The 15,315-nt window shown below is 35.9% G+C and overlaps 1 protein-coding gene across 3 annotated transcripts in view; it reads left to right on the forward strand.

Moving 5' to 3' along the window:
* Positions 1–15,315, forward strand: part of WDR70 (WD repeat domain 70) — a 285,459-nt gene that overhangs the window by 62,065 nt on the left and 208,079 nt on the right. For all 3 annotated transcript variants that reach the window (XM_086361477.1, XM_086361480.1, XM_086361478.1), the window contains one exon: positions 1,605–1,738. In XM_086361477.1, the coding sequence (XP_086217603.1) occupies positions 1,605–1,738 (134 nt within the window). The remainder of the gene's footprint in view (positions 1–1,604; positions 1,739–15,315) is intronic.

The following is a 15,315-nucleotide window of genomic DNA, read 5'->3' on the forward strand; positions in this document are numbered from 1 at the left end:
CTGTTTTTTTTTAAACTAGTTTTTGTAAAAATGTTTACCCATTCACAGAATTATAGAGAATACTGAAAGGAATTCCCATATATGTGTATCTGAGCCTTACCAGTTGTTGACATAAGGCCCATCTTGTTTCCTGTATACCTTACATTTCTAATAAACCTCCTTTCCCCCATGCCATCTGCCTACCTTGTGGGATTGTTTTAAGCAAATTCCAGATTTCATATGATTTCTTCTGTAACTTAACTTTTCATGTCTATTTAGAGAATTGATTTATAGTAACTTTCTGTATGGCCTTCCCTTTCTTTATTTCAAACTGTGATCCTTTTTCTGTCTTCTATATGACAATCACGTTTAATGTGCAGTCCAAATGCAGTTCTTTCCTTCTGAGAGGCAGTAGATCCAGGGACTAACTACTTTGATGAGAATGTTAAATACAGCTCAAGAACAGTGAGCTACACATTGGATATTTGTATGTGAGTTGGACCTCAGAAAGTTAACAGGGAAAGCAAATAGTTTATGGAACCAGTATAAGTGATATTATAATGTGGCTAGTTACTTATAAACTCATGTTTAAAAATAATTATTTAAGGTGACTATACTTAGAGTCATTTAGCCATATTCACAAGATAATAATTTCCACTTTGTTTTGTTAAATTGATTTATGGTTTCTACTCACATGACTCATTTTGGTAATTTTAGATTCATGTGTTCTTCATTTAGTAACAGTCAATCTTAAAAGGCTTTCTCAAAATCTTTTACTGAAAAAGTGGATTGTTTTTAAGATACCTACTTATATTCCAAGGCAACTTAGTGTATCACATGAAATTGCAGTGATAGCTAGCTATTCAGAGTACACGGTAGAGAAGCTGGGATGAAGCTGGTGATTCGATTAAATTAAAATAGATAGCCAGTGGGAGTTTGATGTATGACCCAGGGAGCCCAAACCTGGTGCTCTGTGACAACCTGGAGGGATGGGGTGGGGAGGGAAGTCAGAGTGGGGTTCAGGAGGAAGGGGACAAATGTATGCCTATGGCTGATTCATGTTGATGTATGGCAAAACCCATCACAATATTATAATTATCCTCCAATTAAAATAAATAAAAAAAATTTTCTTGTATTTCAAGGAAATAATATAATAACAAAGTCAAATGATTTAGAAGGTGCTGTCCATTTTTACTTTTCATAAGTAATAGCAGTTAGTGATCTATATTTTCAGCACCTATAAGGTAGGAAGTAGGGTTAGAGAGAAGGGAATGGCAACCCACTCCAGTATTCTTGCCTATAGAATCCCATGGACAGGGGAGCCTGGTGGGCTGCTGTCCATAGGGTCGCACAGAGTTGGACATGACTGAAGCGACTTAGCATGCATGCATGCATGCATGCATTGGAGAAGGAAATGGCAACCCACTCCAGTATTCTTGCCTGGAAAATCCCAGGGACAGAGGAGCCTGGTGGGCTGCCATCTATGGGGTCACACAGAGTCAGACACGACTGAAGCGACTTAGCAGCAGCAGCAGCAGCAGCAGGGTTAGAGAAAGGAAATGGGGGTTATAATAGGCTATAAATAGTTTCTCTCCATTTAATTTTTTATTTTTTTTAAATAACAGGTTTCTGCTTTGGGTCTGGATCCCTCAGGTGCCCGTTTGGTGACTGGAGGATATGACTATGATGTTAAATTTTGGGATTTTGCTGGAATGGATGCTTCTTTTAAGGCATTTCGATCCCTTCAGCCCTGTGAATGGTATGTGTTATGCAACTTAATATCTTCATTTTTGAAGACAGAGTCTCTGGTCATTTGAATTCCATTTATGGTGAGTTTTATCAGAATACAGTAAGTTTACATGACTGTATTCTACCTTCGTTATTCAGATGAAAGGAAAGTGTACCTTTTATTAAGTTCCCTTTAGTTACAGGAATCTGTTCTAAAAACATTTTCTGTTTTTTGTTGTGTTTTTTAAAAATATTTGTATTTAGAAATTGTTACTTTGTCTAGTTTAAAACACTTCAGTAGCTACTGTGTAATATTATATATATGTGTATAGCATATGTTAAGCCAATAGCCAAGTGCTAGTGGGTGCTGCACTGTGCAGGTATGGTCAGCTAGCATTGTATCATAAAGGGCTTTATGTATTGCTACTGTAAGCCACCCTCTTGTTTCTGTTTTTGACCACCTTTGATCTTTTAGCTTATTGAATATCAGAAATGGATTTTACTGGTGAAACTTGTTAACTTGCTGATACAACATGATGTATATTGTAAATGAGCTTTCAATGATGAGATTTAAAAATATTCAAGATATGTGGATTAGCTGAAGTTATTCAGACCCAGTTTCACTCTTATGTGAATGGGGTATAAATCTAGTTTTGTCTTCAACCTGAACTTGTAGGCTTAATGTCTTTTTGCTTAATCTCCACTTGTAAACTCTGGGTTCCATTAACTGTATAAACAAAGTTCCTGTCTCTGGACTGTTGAGCGTTTGCTTCCGTGACCCTTTTGTGGTGAAAGTGATGGTTAAGGCATCTAAACGAGATGCTGGGATTTTTCTGCAGCCTGTCTGAAGTAAAAATTTGAAAATTCACTAAATAGATCATGTCAAATAAATAATCAATTGGAAAGGAAAAGACAAAAAAACAAAAACAAAAAAATACAAAAAGCCCTCCAGTATCTCCAATGATGGCTGTATTTAAAATAGCTCTGATGATTTAAAATAGTGATGTTCATCTTGAGTTAGTATGATGACCTTTTGAAAATGTACATAAAATATGTTGTTTATATCCCTTTTCCCCACATGATAGTCTCTCGATACATAAAGGGATTATGCTTTCCTTCTATCTTTGCAGCTGTAACGTGACTTGTTCAGGACTATCCAGTGCTGCTTTTTTTTTAATTTGTATGTACCAGGTCTTAGTTGCAGCATGTGGGATCAGTTCCCTGGGTTCCCCAGGTCGCCTGCATTGAGAGCATGGAGTCTTAGCCACTGGACCACCAGGGAAGTCCCTATTCAGTGCTTTGTTAATAATCAGCTCTGAAGAGAATACATGTCTCATGAGTTTCAAGCCAGTGCTCTATTATTTATTAAAATGTGTCATTTGCTACACTGTTACAATTGAAAATGCAGGAAAAAACCAAGAATAAGCTTATTTTCTCTTCTACAATTAAATTGTTGCATCCTGTATGTAATTGTGAGCTATCAAAGGTTTAGACGGGAAGAAATAGAATTCTTGACAACATATAAAATTAATATAAAACTCTAAAATTGCAAATGTTACGTGAATATTACTCCTTTAAATCATGACAACTATTTAACTTTGCTATCACTTGCTCCTGATCTCTAAGTAATGTGACTGTCTCTGCTTTTTATGATTTTTTTTTTGACTCGTGCGTATATGGTAAGTTGCTTCAGTCATGTCCAACTCTGTGTGATCCTGTGGACTGTAGCCTGCCAGGCTCCTCTGTTCATGGGATTCTCCAGGCAAGAATCCTCCATGAGATTCTCCAGACAAGAATATTGGAGTGGGTTGCCATTTCCTCCTCCAGGAGATCTTCCCAACCCAGGGATCAAATCCTTGTTTCCTGTGGTTCCTGGCATTGGCAGGCAGATTATCTACTGCTGAACCACTGGGGAAGCCTTTTATTGGCTCAGTGTATATTTTATATCTATTTACCTATTCATCTATAATTCACTTTTTACTGTAAACAATTTCAAATGGAGAGACAAATAGAGGGATTAGTACAATAGCCATCTACTCTTTACCTAGATTTAGCAGTTATGCTGCTGCAGCAGCAGCAGTTACAAATATGTTTTTATTTATTTCAGCTCATTTTTGTAATTTTTGAATTATTTAAAAGTGAAGACACTGTTAAATAATCCATGAGTGATAGACTCATGGATGGGGAGACTCAACCAGTGGTTACCAGTGAGGAGTGGGGAGAGGGGTGACATAGGGGTATGGGATTAAGGGGATACAGACCACTGTGTATAAGATAAATAGACAACAGAGGTATATTGTATAACAAAAGGAAATATAGGCATTAGTCTGTAGTAATTTTAAATGGAGTATAATCCATAAAATATTGAATTGCTCTGTTATACACCTAAAACTAATATTATAAATCAACTATAATATTAAAAAAAACACAGACCTTTCACTTTGAAATACTTCAGTGTGTTCCCTTTAAAATGACAGATGCTTTCTATGTAAATGTAGTTCTATTATTACTTTTAACAAAATTCTTTAGAATTCCTCAATATTTCTAATTAACATTCCATATTTAAATTTCCTCATTTGCTCTCAAAATGTGTTTTAATGCTGGTTTGTCAGACATGGATCCAATCAAGTAATACACAACACATCTATTTTGTACCTCTCTTACTTATCTTTTAATCTACAGTGACCCTTCCTTAACCATTTCTTTCCCATAACTTTGTTAAAAGACAGGTGTAGTTGTCCTCTATGAGATTTTTCCTTCATGATTTTCTAATTGCTTCCTTTTGATATCATCTAAGTTTTCTCTTTATCTCCCATATTTCCTATAGAAGATCCAAAGGCTTGATTATAATCCATATTGTCTAATATTAGGTGGCATGTATTATCTGGTTGTTGTCAGTATTAGTGACTAGAAGTTAAGACTGATCCCTGGGGTAAGTTGGAATATCTTATTCCTCCATTGTAAAGTTAATATTACATACTTGAAATAGGCAAAACCTTTGTGGGAAAACACCTTGGTACCACGTTAATATCCAGATTCTATTTATCCTTTCAATTAATAAATTTAGCATCCCTTGATTATTCATACCTGAATCATTTATTTTGTTTCATTGAGTATTGCAAGATAGTGGTTTTCTAAATCTGCTATTTCATCTACTTTTACTTGTTGGCATTCTTCTAAAAGAAGTACTTTTTCTTCATTAACTGATATTAATTGATTCCCCTGAAATACAATTCCTGCTGAAGAGTCAGGATAAATGCTTAGTTATTACCCTTTTATTACTCATTTTTAGCTTACAGATTAGTGTTGTTAAATGAGTTGTTGCTATTGGTGATGATGATTGTGTTTTTTTTCTTTTGCAATTACCAGTATTTATGATTTTAAAATTTTCCTGTGTTTCAGTCAGTTGGAGTCATTATTTTTTATTTTTTATTTTTTTTTGATTTTTAAGTTGTCCAAGATTTGGCCAGTGGGAGTCCCTGATTGCTGTGTTTTGACATGACCTTATTTGTCTTTAAAAGCTTACTTATTATCCTAGTACATGCCTTTCCAAGTCCCAGAGTAAGGATTTTTCCACAGACAGCTGTTTTGTTATGGGAGTGGTATTCAAAGGCTAAATCTGGTTGCTGCACATGTTCACTGATATTGGGGTATCATTACTTCTTGACCTTTTCAGTTGAAAGAGGTGAAAAATATAGGTATGTGTGCTCAAATAAAGAGGTCATTTGATATTTCCGGTTCAAAATTTTAGTAAACTTTTAATTTCAGAATATTTTTTAATTTACAGAAAAGCTATAAGGTAGTTCAAGTACCCAGTTCCTCTTCTTATTAACATTTTACATTACCACATCACATTACACTTGTGACAATTAAGCCAAGGTTGGTGCATTACCATTAGCTCAACTCTAACCTTTATTTGGATTTCACTTTAAAAAAAGCAATATCCCAAGATACTACATTACATTTAGTCTTCAGGTCTGTCTAGTATCCTCTGGTTTATAATAGTATCTCAGTCTTTCCTTGTTTTTCATGACCTGGACAGTTTTGAGGTGTACAGGACAGGTATTTTGTAGAATATCCTTTGATTTATTATTATTTTTTAAATGATGTTTTTCTCATGGTTAGACTGAAGCTATGGGTTTTTGGGCTGAATATCACAGAGGGGAAGTGCCCTTAACACATTTCAGAGGTACATGCTATCGTGTTTGTAAGATTTCTTCACTATAGAGTTACTTTTTCCTCACTTTTCCATATGCCATTCTTTGGAAGCAAATCAATAAATGCCGCTCACATTTGGGAGAGTGGAAAAATTAAGCTCTTCCTCCTGGAGGGGATGATAATTACATAAAACTTATGTAATGGTCAGATCTTTGAGTTTTGCTAATTGCAAATTTGGTAAATGTGCAATAAGTTCTTATTCAGTTAATAACTTGATACATATTGCAAGAGGCAGACTTTGGTGTGCCATTAGAAACCCTTCTTTTTTTTTGACATTGATTTGCTAAACAACTTTTTAGATTAAGTTGTTCACTTATATGAGAATCTATGCATACCAGTTACTCAGCTGAATTCTTTTGTCACTCATCTGCATTATTTCTATTTTATCTGCCAAGAAAACTTGAGGGAATCTGTTTTCAAGATATAAAAGCACAGTGTGCTGTTTTTAGACCATCTCCTCACCTGTAATAAAAGATGTCAGAATTTGGCTGATATCCAAGAAGCAGCATTATGATGAATAAGTGGGTGTCAAAGATGTATTCACACCCAGAGGAGCCCCAGAGCCATTCAGGAGGGGAGGCAGAAGTTCTCAGTTTAGGGGTGAGACTGAGGCAAGGTGTGCTGGATTTGGGGCACCTCTGATGAATTTTGCCAAAGGACTAATGCTGTAATATTCTTAGCCTCATTCTCACTCTCCTGGGACACCTTGAAAAGAGTGATGTTAAATGTTTTCTTGATCTGCCAATATAAAAATCAAGTTAAAAAAACCACTTTTGTTGGTTTACCTTCTTTTTGAGACATTCTTTGGTACCTTGAAGTCTTATTTAACTTTGTTTTGGACTTTTGCCCCTTATCAATATTAGGTTAATGGATCTCTGGTTTCTAATGTCTTCTTTTGTCATTTAGTGAAAATCAGTATCACATTTTCTCTGATCCAGTCTGCTGCTGCTGCTAAGTCGCTTCAGTCGTGTTCGACTCTGTGCGACCCCATAGACGGCAGCCCACCAGGCTCCGCCATGCCTGGGATTCTCCAGGCAAGAAGATCCAATCTGCCAGTCACTTTTTACTTTCTTTGTTTCCTCACAGATTCTCAATAATTATGTATTTATATAGATTTAAAAATTATTGATTGAATCCTTGAGATCACAAACCCTTCTGTTGTATTCTCTATGCAAAAAATGTAGATGAAGTAAAAACTTTTCATAAAATATTGAGAATTTTTGAATCATTTAGATAGCTCAAAATAAGAATTTTTTAAAAAATTTCTTATCTTCAGTCCACTTAAAGATGACTACTTTCTGTTCTCTTCTTTTGAAAACATTTTAATTAATGAAGTACTACATAAAGTTATTTTTTCATTCAGAAATTAAAACATTTCAGATAAAACTAAAGTTCTGTCTTTATCATCTTCATTTTAATCTTTTCCCCAGGTTTTATCATTGTTTTCATTGTGTTAAATTCTTTGAGGTTTTTTCATGCAGTTATCAATAAATATCAAATGTATATATCAAAAAACAAGTACATTTTATATTTATTTTCATAAATAGTATAAGGTGGTTGTTATTCCATAATTTTTTCCACAGTATTGCTTGGAGATTTTTTATATCATGACATGTATACTGCTATATTCTTTCTAAATGCTACATAGCATATTATGTATAATTTGCCATAGTTAAGTGGTTTTAAAGCTTTAATTGGTATCAGAACCATATGAAGGGCTTGTTAAAGTATTAAGTGCTATGCCTTACCTTTAGAGTTTCAAATTCTTTAGGTTTGGGGAGGCTAAGAATTTATATCTCTAACAAGTTCCCACTTGCCACCTTGATCTGGGGACATACTTTGAACACCACTACACTGATTAGCTATTCTCCCCTTGATGGACTTTATGGTCGCGGCAACTTTTTTAGTATTCCAAATAAATGATGAAATGATTACCTCTATACCTTATTGGTCGTATGTGTAAATTGAGTGTTTCTCAAGATCAGATAGCAAGAAATGAAATGCCTTTTGTTTACATTTTAAAATGTTGACATTGTCGCATAACCCTCTTTTGGTTATCCATTTTGTGAAATGTTACAGGGGTTTATCCCTGGGAGACAAGGAGGCAATACAACTGTGTATTTTGTTGTCTGTGCATAAATTAAGTAACATACGTGCAGTGACCAATCAGTGACAGACTTTGAAACAAGTGCTGTGATTGGCAATTGAAGAGGATGCCCAGTTCTATTTGTATAGTGATTTTTGGACTGACATGCTAGTAGCAAAGTTTGTGCTTTATGTGGTTACTCACGGTTAGTATACCATAGTAACTGAAATTTGAGCTGTGTTGTTGGGATCTGGTATTATTTATCTGAACCATGGCAACTGAAATTCATGCATATCAGAACCATGCAAAACAAGGGTTGCCTGTATCTGATATGAAAAAGAAACTCAATGGGACGTACGGAATGAGTTTTTTTTTTTTATTGTTGAAAATAAATTATATCCCTCTACTATGATCTTCTTGTCTGCTAATGATTAACAAGTTAATGATTCATTTGGAAACTTGTAAGCCTGGTGTCTTGCTTTAAGTTCTGGGATAATAGTCAATAAAGTGTTTTTTAGTCAGATGAAACATAATTAATAGTATTGATTTAAGTGATTATGCATTTACATTCACTGTTGAGAAAATTTTTTGCAGTTTTTTTTACTGTACCATAATGGTTTTCAAGAGTTCATCATTTGTGTCAGATGTTCAACCTTTTCAAGTGGATAAATTCTACTATTTTTCATCAGGTGATTATTGTTTTAAATTTTCTGTTTTAACAGATGTTAAAATAAATTTCCACTTAGAAAGTCCACCAAAGACTCATAACTGAAAACACAGTTGTTTTTGGCCATGCATTATAGAGACCTTCTTCCCAAAGCATTTTGTGAATGGACGCTTACTGCTGCTGCTGTTGCTAAGTCACATCAGTCGTGTCCGACTCTGTGCGACCCCATAGATGGCAGCCCACCAGGCTCCCCCGTCCCTGGGATTCTCCAGGCAAGAACACTGGAGTGGGTTGCCATTTCCTTCTCCAATGCATAAAAGTGAAAAGTGAAAGTGAAGTCGCTCAGTTATGTCCGACTCTTAGCGACCCCATGGACTGCAGCCTACCAGGCTCCTCCGTCCATGGGATTTTCCAGGCAAGAGTACTGGAGTGGGGTGCCATTGCCTTCTCCGAGTGTATTCCAATTATGTTTTAGGTTCGTTTAATAATAAAAATGGTCTAACACAGTGGCCCCAACCTTTTGGCACCAGGGACTGGTTTCATGGAAGACAATTTTTCCACAGACCCAAGGAGGAGGGGTGTGAAGGATGATTCAGGCACATTACCTTTGTTGTGGACTTTCTGTCATTATTACGTCAGCTCCACCCCCGACCATCAAGCATTAGAGCCACTCAATTGTATGAACATTCAGTGTGAAGTGACACAGCCCTGCATACTTCAGTAATTTCCCAGACTTTGCATAATTACAGATTTCTCAAACTGGGGTTTATGGGTGTATTTTCAGAGGCTCATGAATTCTTTTCATTAATTTAAAAATTTTGTTTTTTTCCTGTTGATAATCATTTAGCACAACCCTAATGCCTGCATTTGTTTACCTGTGTGTTTAAAGTAATCTGGGCTCAAATGCTACTTTCACTTTCAGTTGCCTTGGCCTCCTGAGAAAGGAGCAGAGACATCCTTCATAATATAAATGATAAAAGCGAAGTGAAAACTTGTTTTGTCATAAAATGTTATATGAACAAAGTTTCAAAGTAGTTATAATAGAGACAATTGGTGGGAAGATTGAGTCACCACCATAACTCAGTACAACAGTGATGTGCTGTGCTGGCAGCAAGCATTCATTAACTTGTTTATCTGATGGCAGATGAGAGGACTATGGCAGAGGAATATAGTCAGTTTATCTCACAATAGAGAAGTTGTTTCATTCTTTATAATATTGTTTCAGCAAACAGCATCTTAAAATTAATTTGAATTTCTTTGGTTCTTTTGTTTTAGTATTTACTTTAAAAAATTCACTTTATTGAGGTTTAATTTATATACCATAAAATTCACTCATTTTAAGCATGCAGTTCAGTAGTTTCTAACAATGGGGTTGTGCAACCACAATCTAATTATCATCACTCTAAAAACAAACCTCATTCCTGTTTGTGGTCACTGTCCATTTCCACCTCCAGCCTTAGGCAGCCACTCATCTGCTTTTTAGGTGTGCCTTTTCTGGATGTCTCAGATAAATGGAACCATGTGTGATCTTTTATGTGATCTAATATGTGATCTTTTACATCTGGCCTCTTTTCCTTAGCAGAATATTTTTGAAGTTCACCCATGTTGTAGCATACATCAGGACTTTTGTTCCTTCTTATGGCTGACTAGCATTCTTCATATATATATGTGTGTGTATGTATACATATGTGTGTATATATATATATATATAGAGAGAGAGAGAGAGAGAGAGAGAGAGAGAAAGCATATTTTGTTTGTCCACTCACCATTTGGTGGATGTTTGGGTTGTTTCCCGTTTTTGGCTATTACGAATAGTGCTGCTATTCAACATTTGTGTAACAAGTCTTTTAATGGGCATATGTTTTCATTTCTTTTAACATAAATTGGGAATTGCTAGGTCATAATGTAAATCTATATGTAACATATTAATAACTTGAAAACTGTTTTCCGAAGTGGCTATACCATTTTAAATTCCCACAAGCAAAATAGAAGGTTCCAGTCTTTCTACATTCTCACCAGCCATCCTCCCCACCCGCATGCTATGCAGCTTGTGGGATCTTAGTTCCCTGAAAGTGAAGTTGTGCAGTCGTGTCAGACTCTTTGTGACCTCATGGACTATAGCCTACCAGGCTTCTCCATCCATGGGATTTCCCAGGCAAGAGTACTGGAGTGGGTTGCCATTTCCTTCTGCAGGGGATCTTCCCAACCTAGGGATCGAACCCAGGTCTCCAGCATTGTAGGCAGACGCTTTATCCTCTGAGCCACCAGGGAAGCCCCTGACTGGTGATGAAACCTGGGGCCATGGGCAGTGAGTCCTTAACCATTGGACTAACCATTGGTCACCAGCATTTGTATTTGTCTTTTTGATGATAATCATTCCTGTAGGTGTGGAGTGACCAGTATTTACTTTTAAATTCATTGCAAATCTATACTTTGATAAGAGTTGTTAGAAAAAGGAGCCTCATTATATATTCACACTCAGTCTTGCATAACAAGCTTTTATTTATTTGCAACTAATCTTGGGTATCATCAATAGAAAAGAAAAAGTTACAAGATAACGTCATTTGTAGAGTCAGTGCATGTGTGTGTGCTCAGTCACTTAGTCGTGTCCTGCTCTTTGTGACCCCATGGACTATGCCTGCCAGGCTCCTCGGTCCATGGGGGTTCTCCAGGCAAGAATACTGGAGTGGGTTGCTGTAGCCTCCTCCAGGGGATCTTCCTGACCCAGGGACTGAACCTGCGTCACGTGCATTGCGGGCGGATTCTTTACTAATGAGTCGAGAGTTAGTATGTTAGTCAAATCACGAAAGTTATTCTTGGTATGTCAGGATAGTCCTGGGAATGACAGAACTTTCTTGTGGTTTACTAATTAGAAAGGAGGTTGTTGACATGATCTGTGTAGAGGTCAATATGGGATTGTGTGCATCACCAAAAGCTTTACTATGAGGTGGAAGATGTGTGGGAAAGCACAGTTAATATTCTTTTGTACTTGAATATATTGATATTTTCAGATATTTTCATTGTAATAATATATAAGCTTAAGGAATTTTTTTTTTTTTTGCTTAATTTCCTGGGTTTCTGTTAACCCTCTCTGTCATCAAGTTACACAATTTGTGTATTTTATTTCATTGACTAAAAACTAGTGACCTCTTGAGTTGTGTGTCAGATGTCAGCAGCTCTTCAAAAAGACCTTTCCTAATAATCCTATTAAAAGTAGCTCATCTCCCCACCTCTCTACCACCACCCACTCTATGCACTGTTCTGGTTTGTTTTCTTTATAGCACTTACCATTAGCAGAAATGACCTGTTTTTTATATTTGTTTACTTGTATTCCAATACCTGGAATAGTGCCTGGCATATGGTAGGAACTAATTATTCATTAAATAAGTGGTAAATAATGGAATGCTTTCATATTTTTCTCCAAAAATTTCTTTTTGCTTAGAATAAGAAGGCATTTCCACCAAGATGTGCCCTCCTTTTTTTTTCCAAAAAGAAAGGAAGTATAAAAATGTCTTTTCCGGCAAAATTGAAAAATTTTATCTTAAACTGTATCAGTTCAGGGTAAATAAGGAATCGACAGTTTTTGAAATCTCTGGCTCTGCACTGTTATGATGCATTGGGCTTCAGGTCTCGGGTTGGTATGTTTCGCTCTTTACGAGCTAAATAATATGATATGTAATCTCAAGGTAACTGCTTAATGAATTTTATTGCATCTTACCATTTCCATTCATTTTATATTAAAAGTGACTGCCACTGAGCTGTGATTTCTACTTTTTAAAATGGCATTTGTAGTCCTTGGCATATATCTATTAGTTTCTTCTTTTGATTAAATAGTTCCAGAGTTCAAAGAAAAAAAAAATCCACCATTAACTCATATTTCGTCTTCCTGAGTAAATGCTTGATTCAGCAATGTAAAAATTTCTGTTACGAGAAATCATAATGGATGAGTCATTGCTCTAGCCATTGGGCTTGGTGCTCTGCCTAAGTAGCTAACCTTGTGTCCTGTCTGTCAGTGATTGTGGAGGTAGAAGGAAGTTTCATTACTCTCCCAGACTTCCGTCGAAATGGCCCCTCCCTCTTTCTTTTCTATAGCAAGCTGATTTATATTAAATTCACTTCTTCAACTAGTCTACAGTCAATGTGCATGATGGATAAGAACAAAGATTCAGTGTCATAGAAATCTGCATTTGAATTCTGCTTTTACCAATTCATTTTCTGTGTGACTAGGCAGGTGTGATCACTTTGACCCTTGCTTTCTTTCCCTGCAAAATAGAATGAGTAATTCCATTTCTTTGGGTTGTGATAATAATTAATGAATAATGTATGCAAAATGTGTGGCTCAGTGCTTGGTGCTTAGTAATGCAGTGTAAATATTAGCTCTTATTATCTTGGTATTGTTTAGCATGAAGGAATTTCAGTACACAGATTCACACATTGTTATCTTTTATGTTTATTTCCCATTACTAAGATTTTGTTAGTATCCTAAGATTGGATTGTATCTCTAAACATTTAGGCTATTGTTTAAGCTATTGTCTGTCCTAATTTTCTTTCTGGATACTGGCTATCCAGATCTATTATTTCTTCTCCATTTCCTTTTTCTTCTTTCTGACCTAGTTCTCTTTATCTTCTTTTTTTTTGCAACAATCTGAGAATCTTTTAAATCAGTCTGTGAATTTCTTACTGTTTTGATTTAGTTTTTTATGGCTTTTAATGAACTTTTAAAGTTCATTAGCTTTTTAAAAATCACATTTATTGGGGTATAATTTATATACACCAAAATTCATCTTTTTTAAGTGTATAGTTTTATGAGTTTGGGGAGATGCATGGTCATATTATCACCACACCACGTGGTAGTGGTGATAATATGACTAAGCACAAGTTATAGAACGTTTTTGTTATCCCAGAGAGTTCCTTCTAGCGACTTTGCAGTATTTCCTGTCTCCTGACCCTTAGAAAACCACTGATCTGATTTTGTTGTTGCCTCAATCAATAGGGTTTCCCCCATTTTATTGTTTTGTAGTATTCTGTTGTATGAATATACAACAGACAGATTATCTGTTCACCGGCTGATAGACATTTGGATTGCTTCTAGTTTCTAGGTATTATGAATCAGTCTGCTATAAATATTTCCATATAGATCTTTTTGTAGGCAGATGTTTTCATTTTCTTGGGTAAATACCTAAGAGAGAATTGCTGGACCATATGCATTTTGTGTGTTAACTCTATAAGAAATTGCTTAACTTTTCCAAAGTGCTGAATCATTTTTACTTTCTTAGGAGCAGCGTATAAGGATTCTAGTCATTTCATGCTTACCTACACTTGGTATTATCAATATTTTTAAATTTAGCCATTCTTTCCCACTTTTGTGTAGTGTTATATGCATGCATGCATGCTTGGTTGCTTCATTCGTGTCCAACTCTTTGCGACCCTATGGACTGTAGCTCGCCGGGCTCCTCTGTCCATGGGATTCTCCAGGCAAAAATCCTGGAGTGGATTCCCATGCCCTCCTCCAGGGGATCTTCCCCACCAAGGGATCAAACCCATGTCTCCTGGATTGCAGGCAGATTTGTTACCGCTGAATCACCTAGGAAACCTGTTGGTGTTGTATGCTGCTGCTGTTGCTGCTAAGTCGCGGCAGTCGTGTCCGACTCTGTGTGACCCCATAGACGGCAGCCCACCAGGCTCCCCCGTTCCTGGGATTCTCCAGGCAAGAACACTGGAGTGGGTTGCCATTTCCTTCTCCAATGCATAAAAGTGAAAAGTGAAAGTGAAGTCGCTCAGTTGTATCTGATTCTTAGCGACCCCATGGACTGCAGCCTACCAGGCTCCTCTATCCATGGGATTTTCCAGGCAAGAGTACTGGAGTGGGGTGCCATTGAGTTGGGTTTTAACTTAAATTTTCCTGATGACTGGTTGAGCATCCTTTTATGTTCTTATTTGTGTTATTTTCTTTGGTGAAAGTGTCCAAATCTTTTGTCCATTTCTAAATGGACATTTCTAAATGTCCATTTCTAAATTCAGTTGCTTGTCTTGGATTGGTTGATAAAGTTCTTTATAAGATATGTTTATCACAAATATTTCCTCTCAGTCTGTATCTTGCTTTTCATTTTCAGGATAGTGTCTTTTGAAGAACTGCTTTAATTTGCTTTTAAATATCTGTCCTTGCCTATTTTCTGCCTTTGTTAGTATAAACCATATTTTCTTGAAACTTTTTTAGATAGGAAGATTTCCACAAATATTTATTAAATGAAAAATAGTATTCAAACAAATCTGATTTTTGTAATATATAGCTTATATATTTCTGTCTTTCTGTTACAAAGGAAAGTTTAAGAGATTCCTTCTTGGGAATGGACATAAAATTACATAGGAGTAATGAACTTCTGCTTTCTCTAATATGGCAAAACAGCATGAATTGCTTTTATAATTAAAAAGGTATGTTATACTTTAGAAAACAAAAGCTAACATAGGCAAAATTAAATGACAAATTATAAGCTCATAAAAAGTTGACATACATTTTGAAAGCATTGGACTGCTACCTATACATAATACATGAGTTTCTACAAATCAATAAAGAGAAGTATTTGAAAAGTAAAATTTTCAAAGAAAACAACAGATAACCTCAGAAGAAATGCAACTG

Source organism: Bos grunniens, chromosome 20 (genome assembly GCF_055505025.1).
Source record: "Bos grunniens cultivar Pamir isolate PY7600 chromosome 20, Bosgru_T2T1.0, whole genome shotgun sequence".
Classification (NCBI taxonomy): domain Eukaryota; kingdom Metazoa; phylum Chordata; class Mammalia; order Artiodactyla; family Bovidae; genus Bos; species Bos grunniens.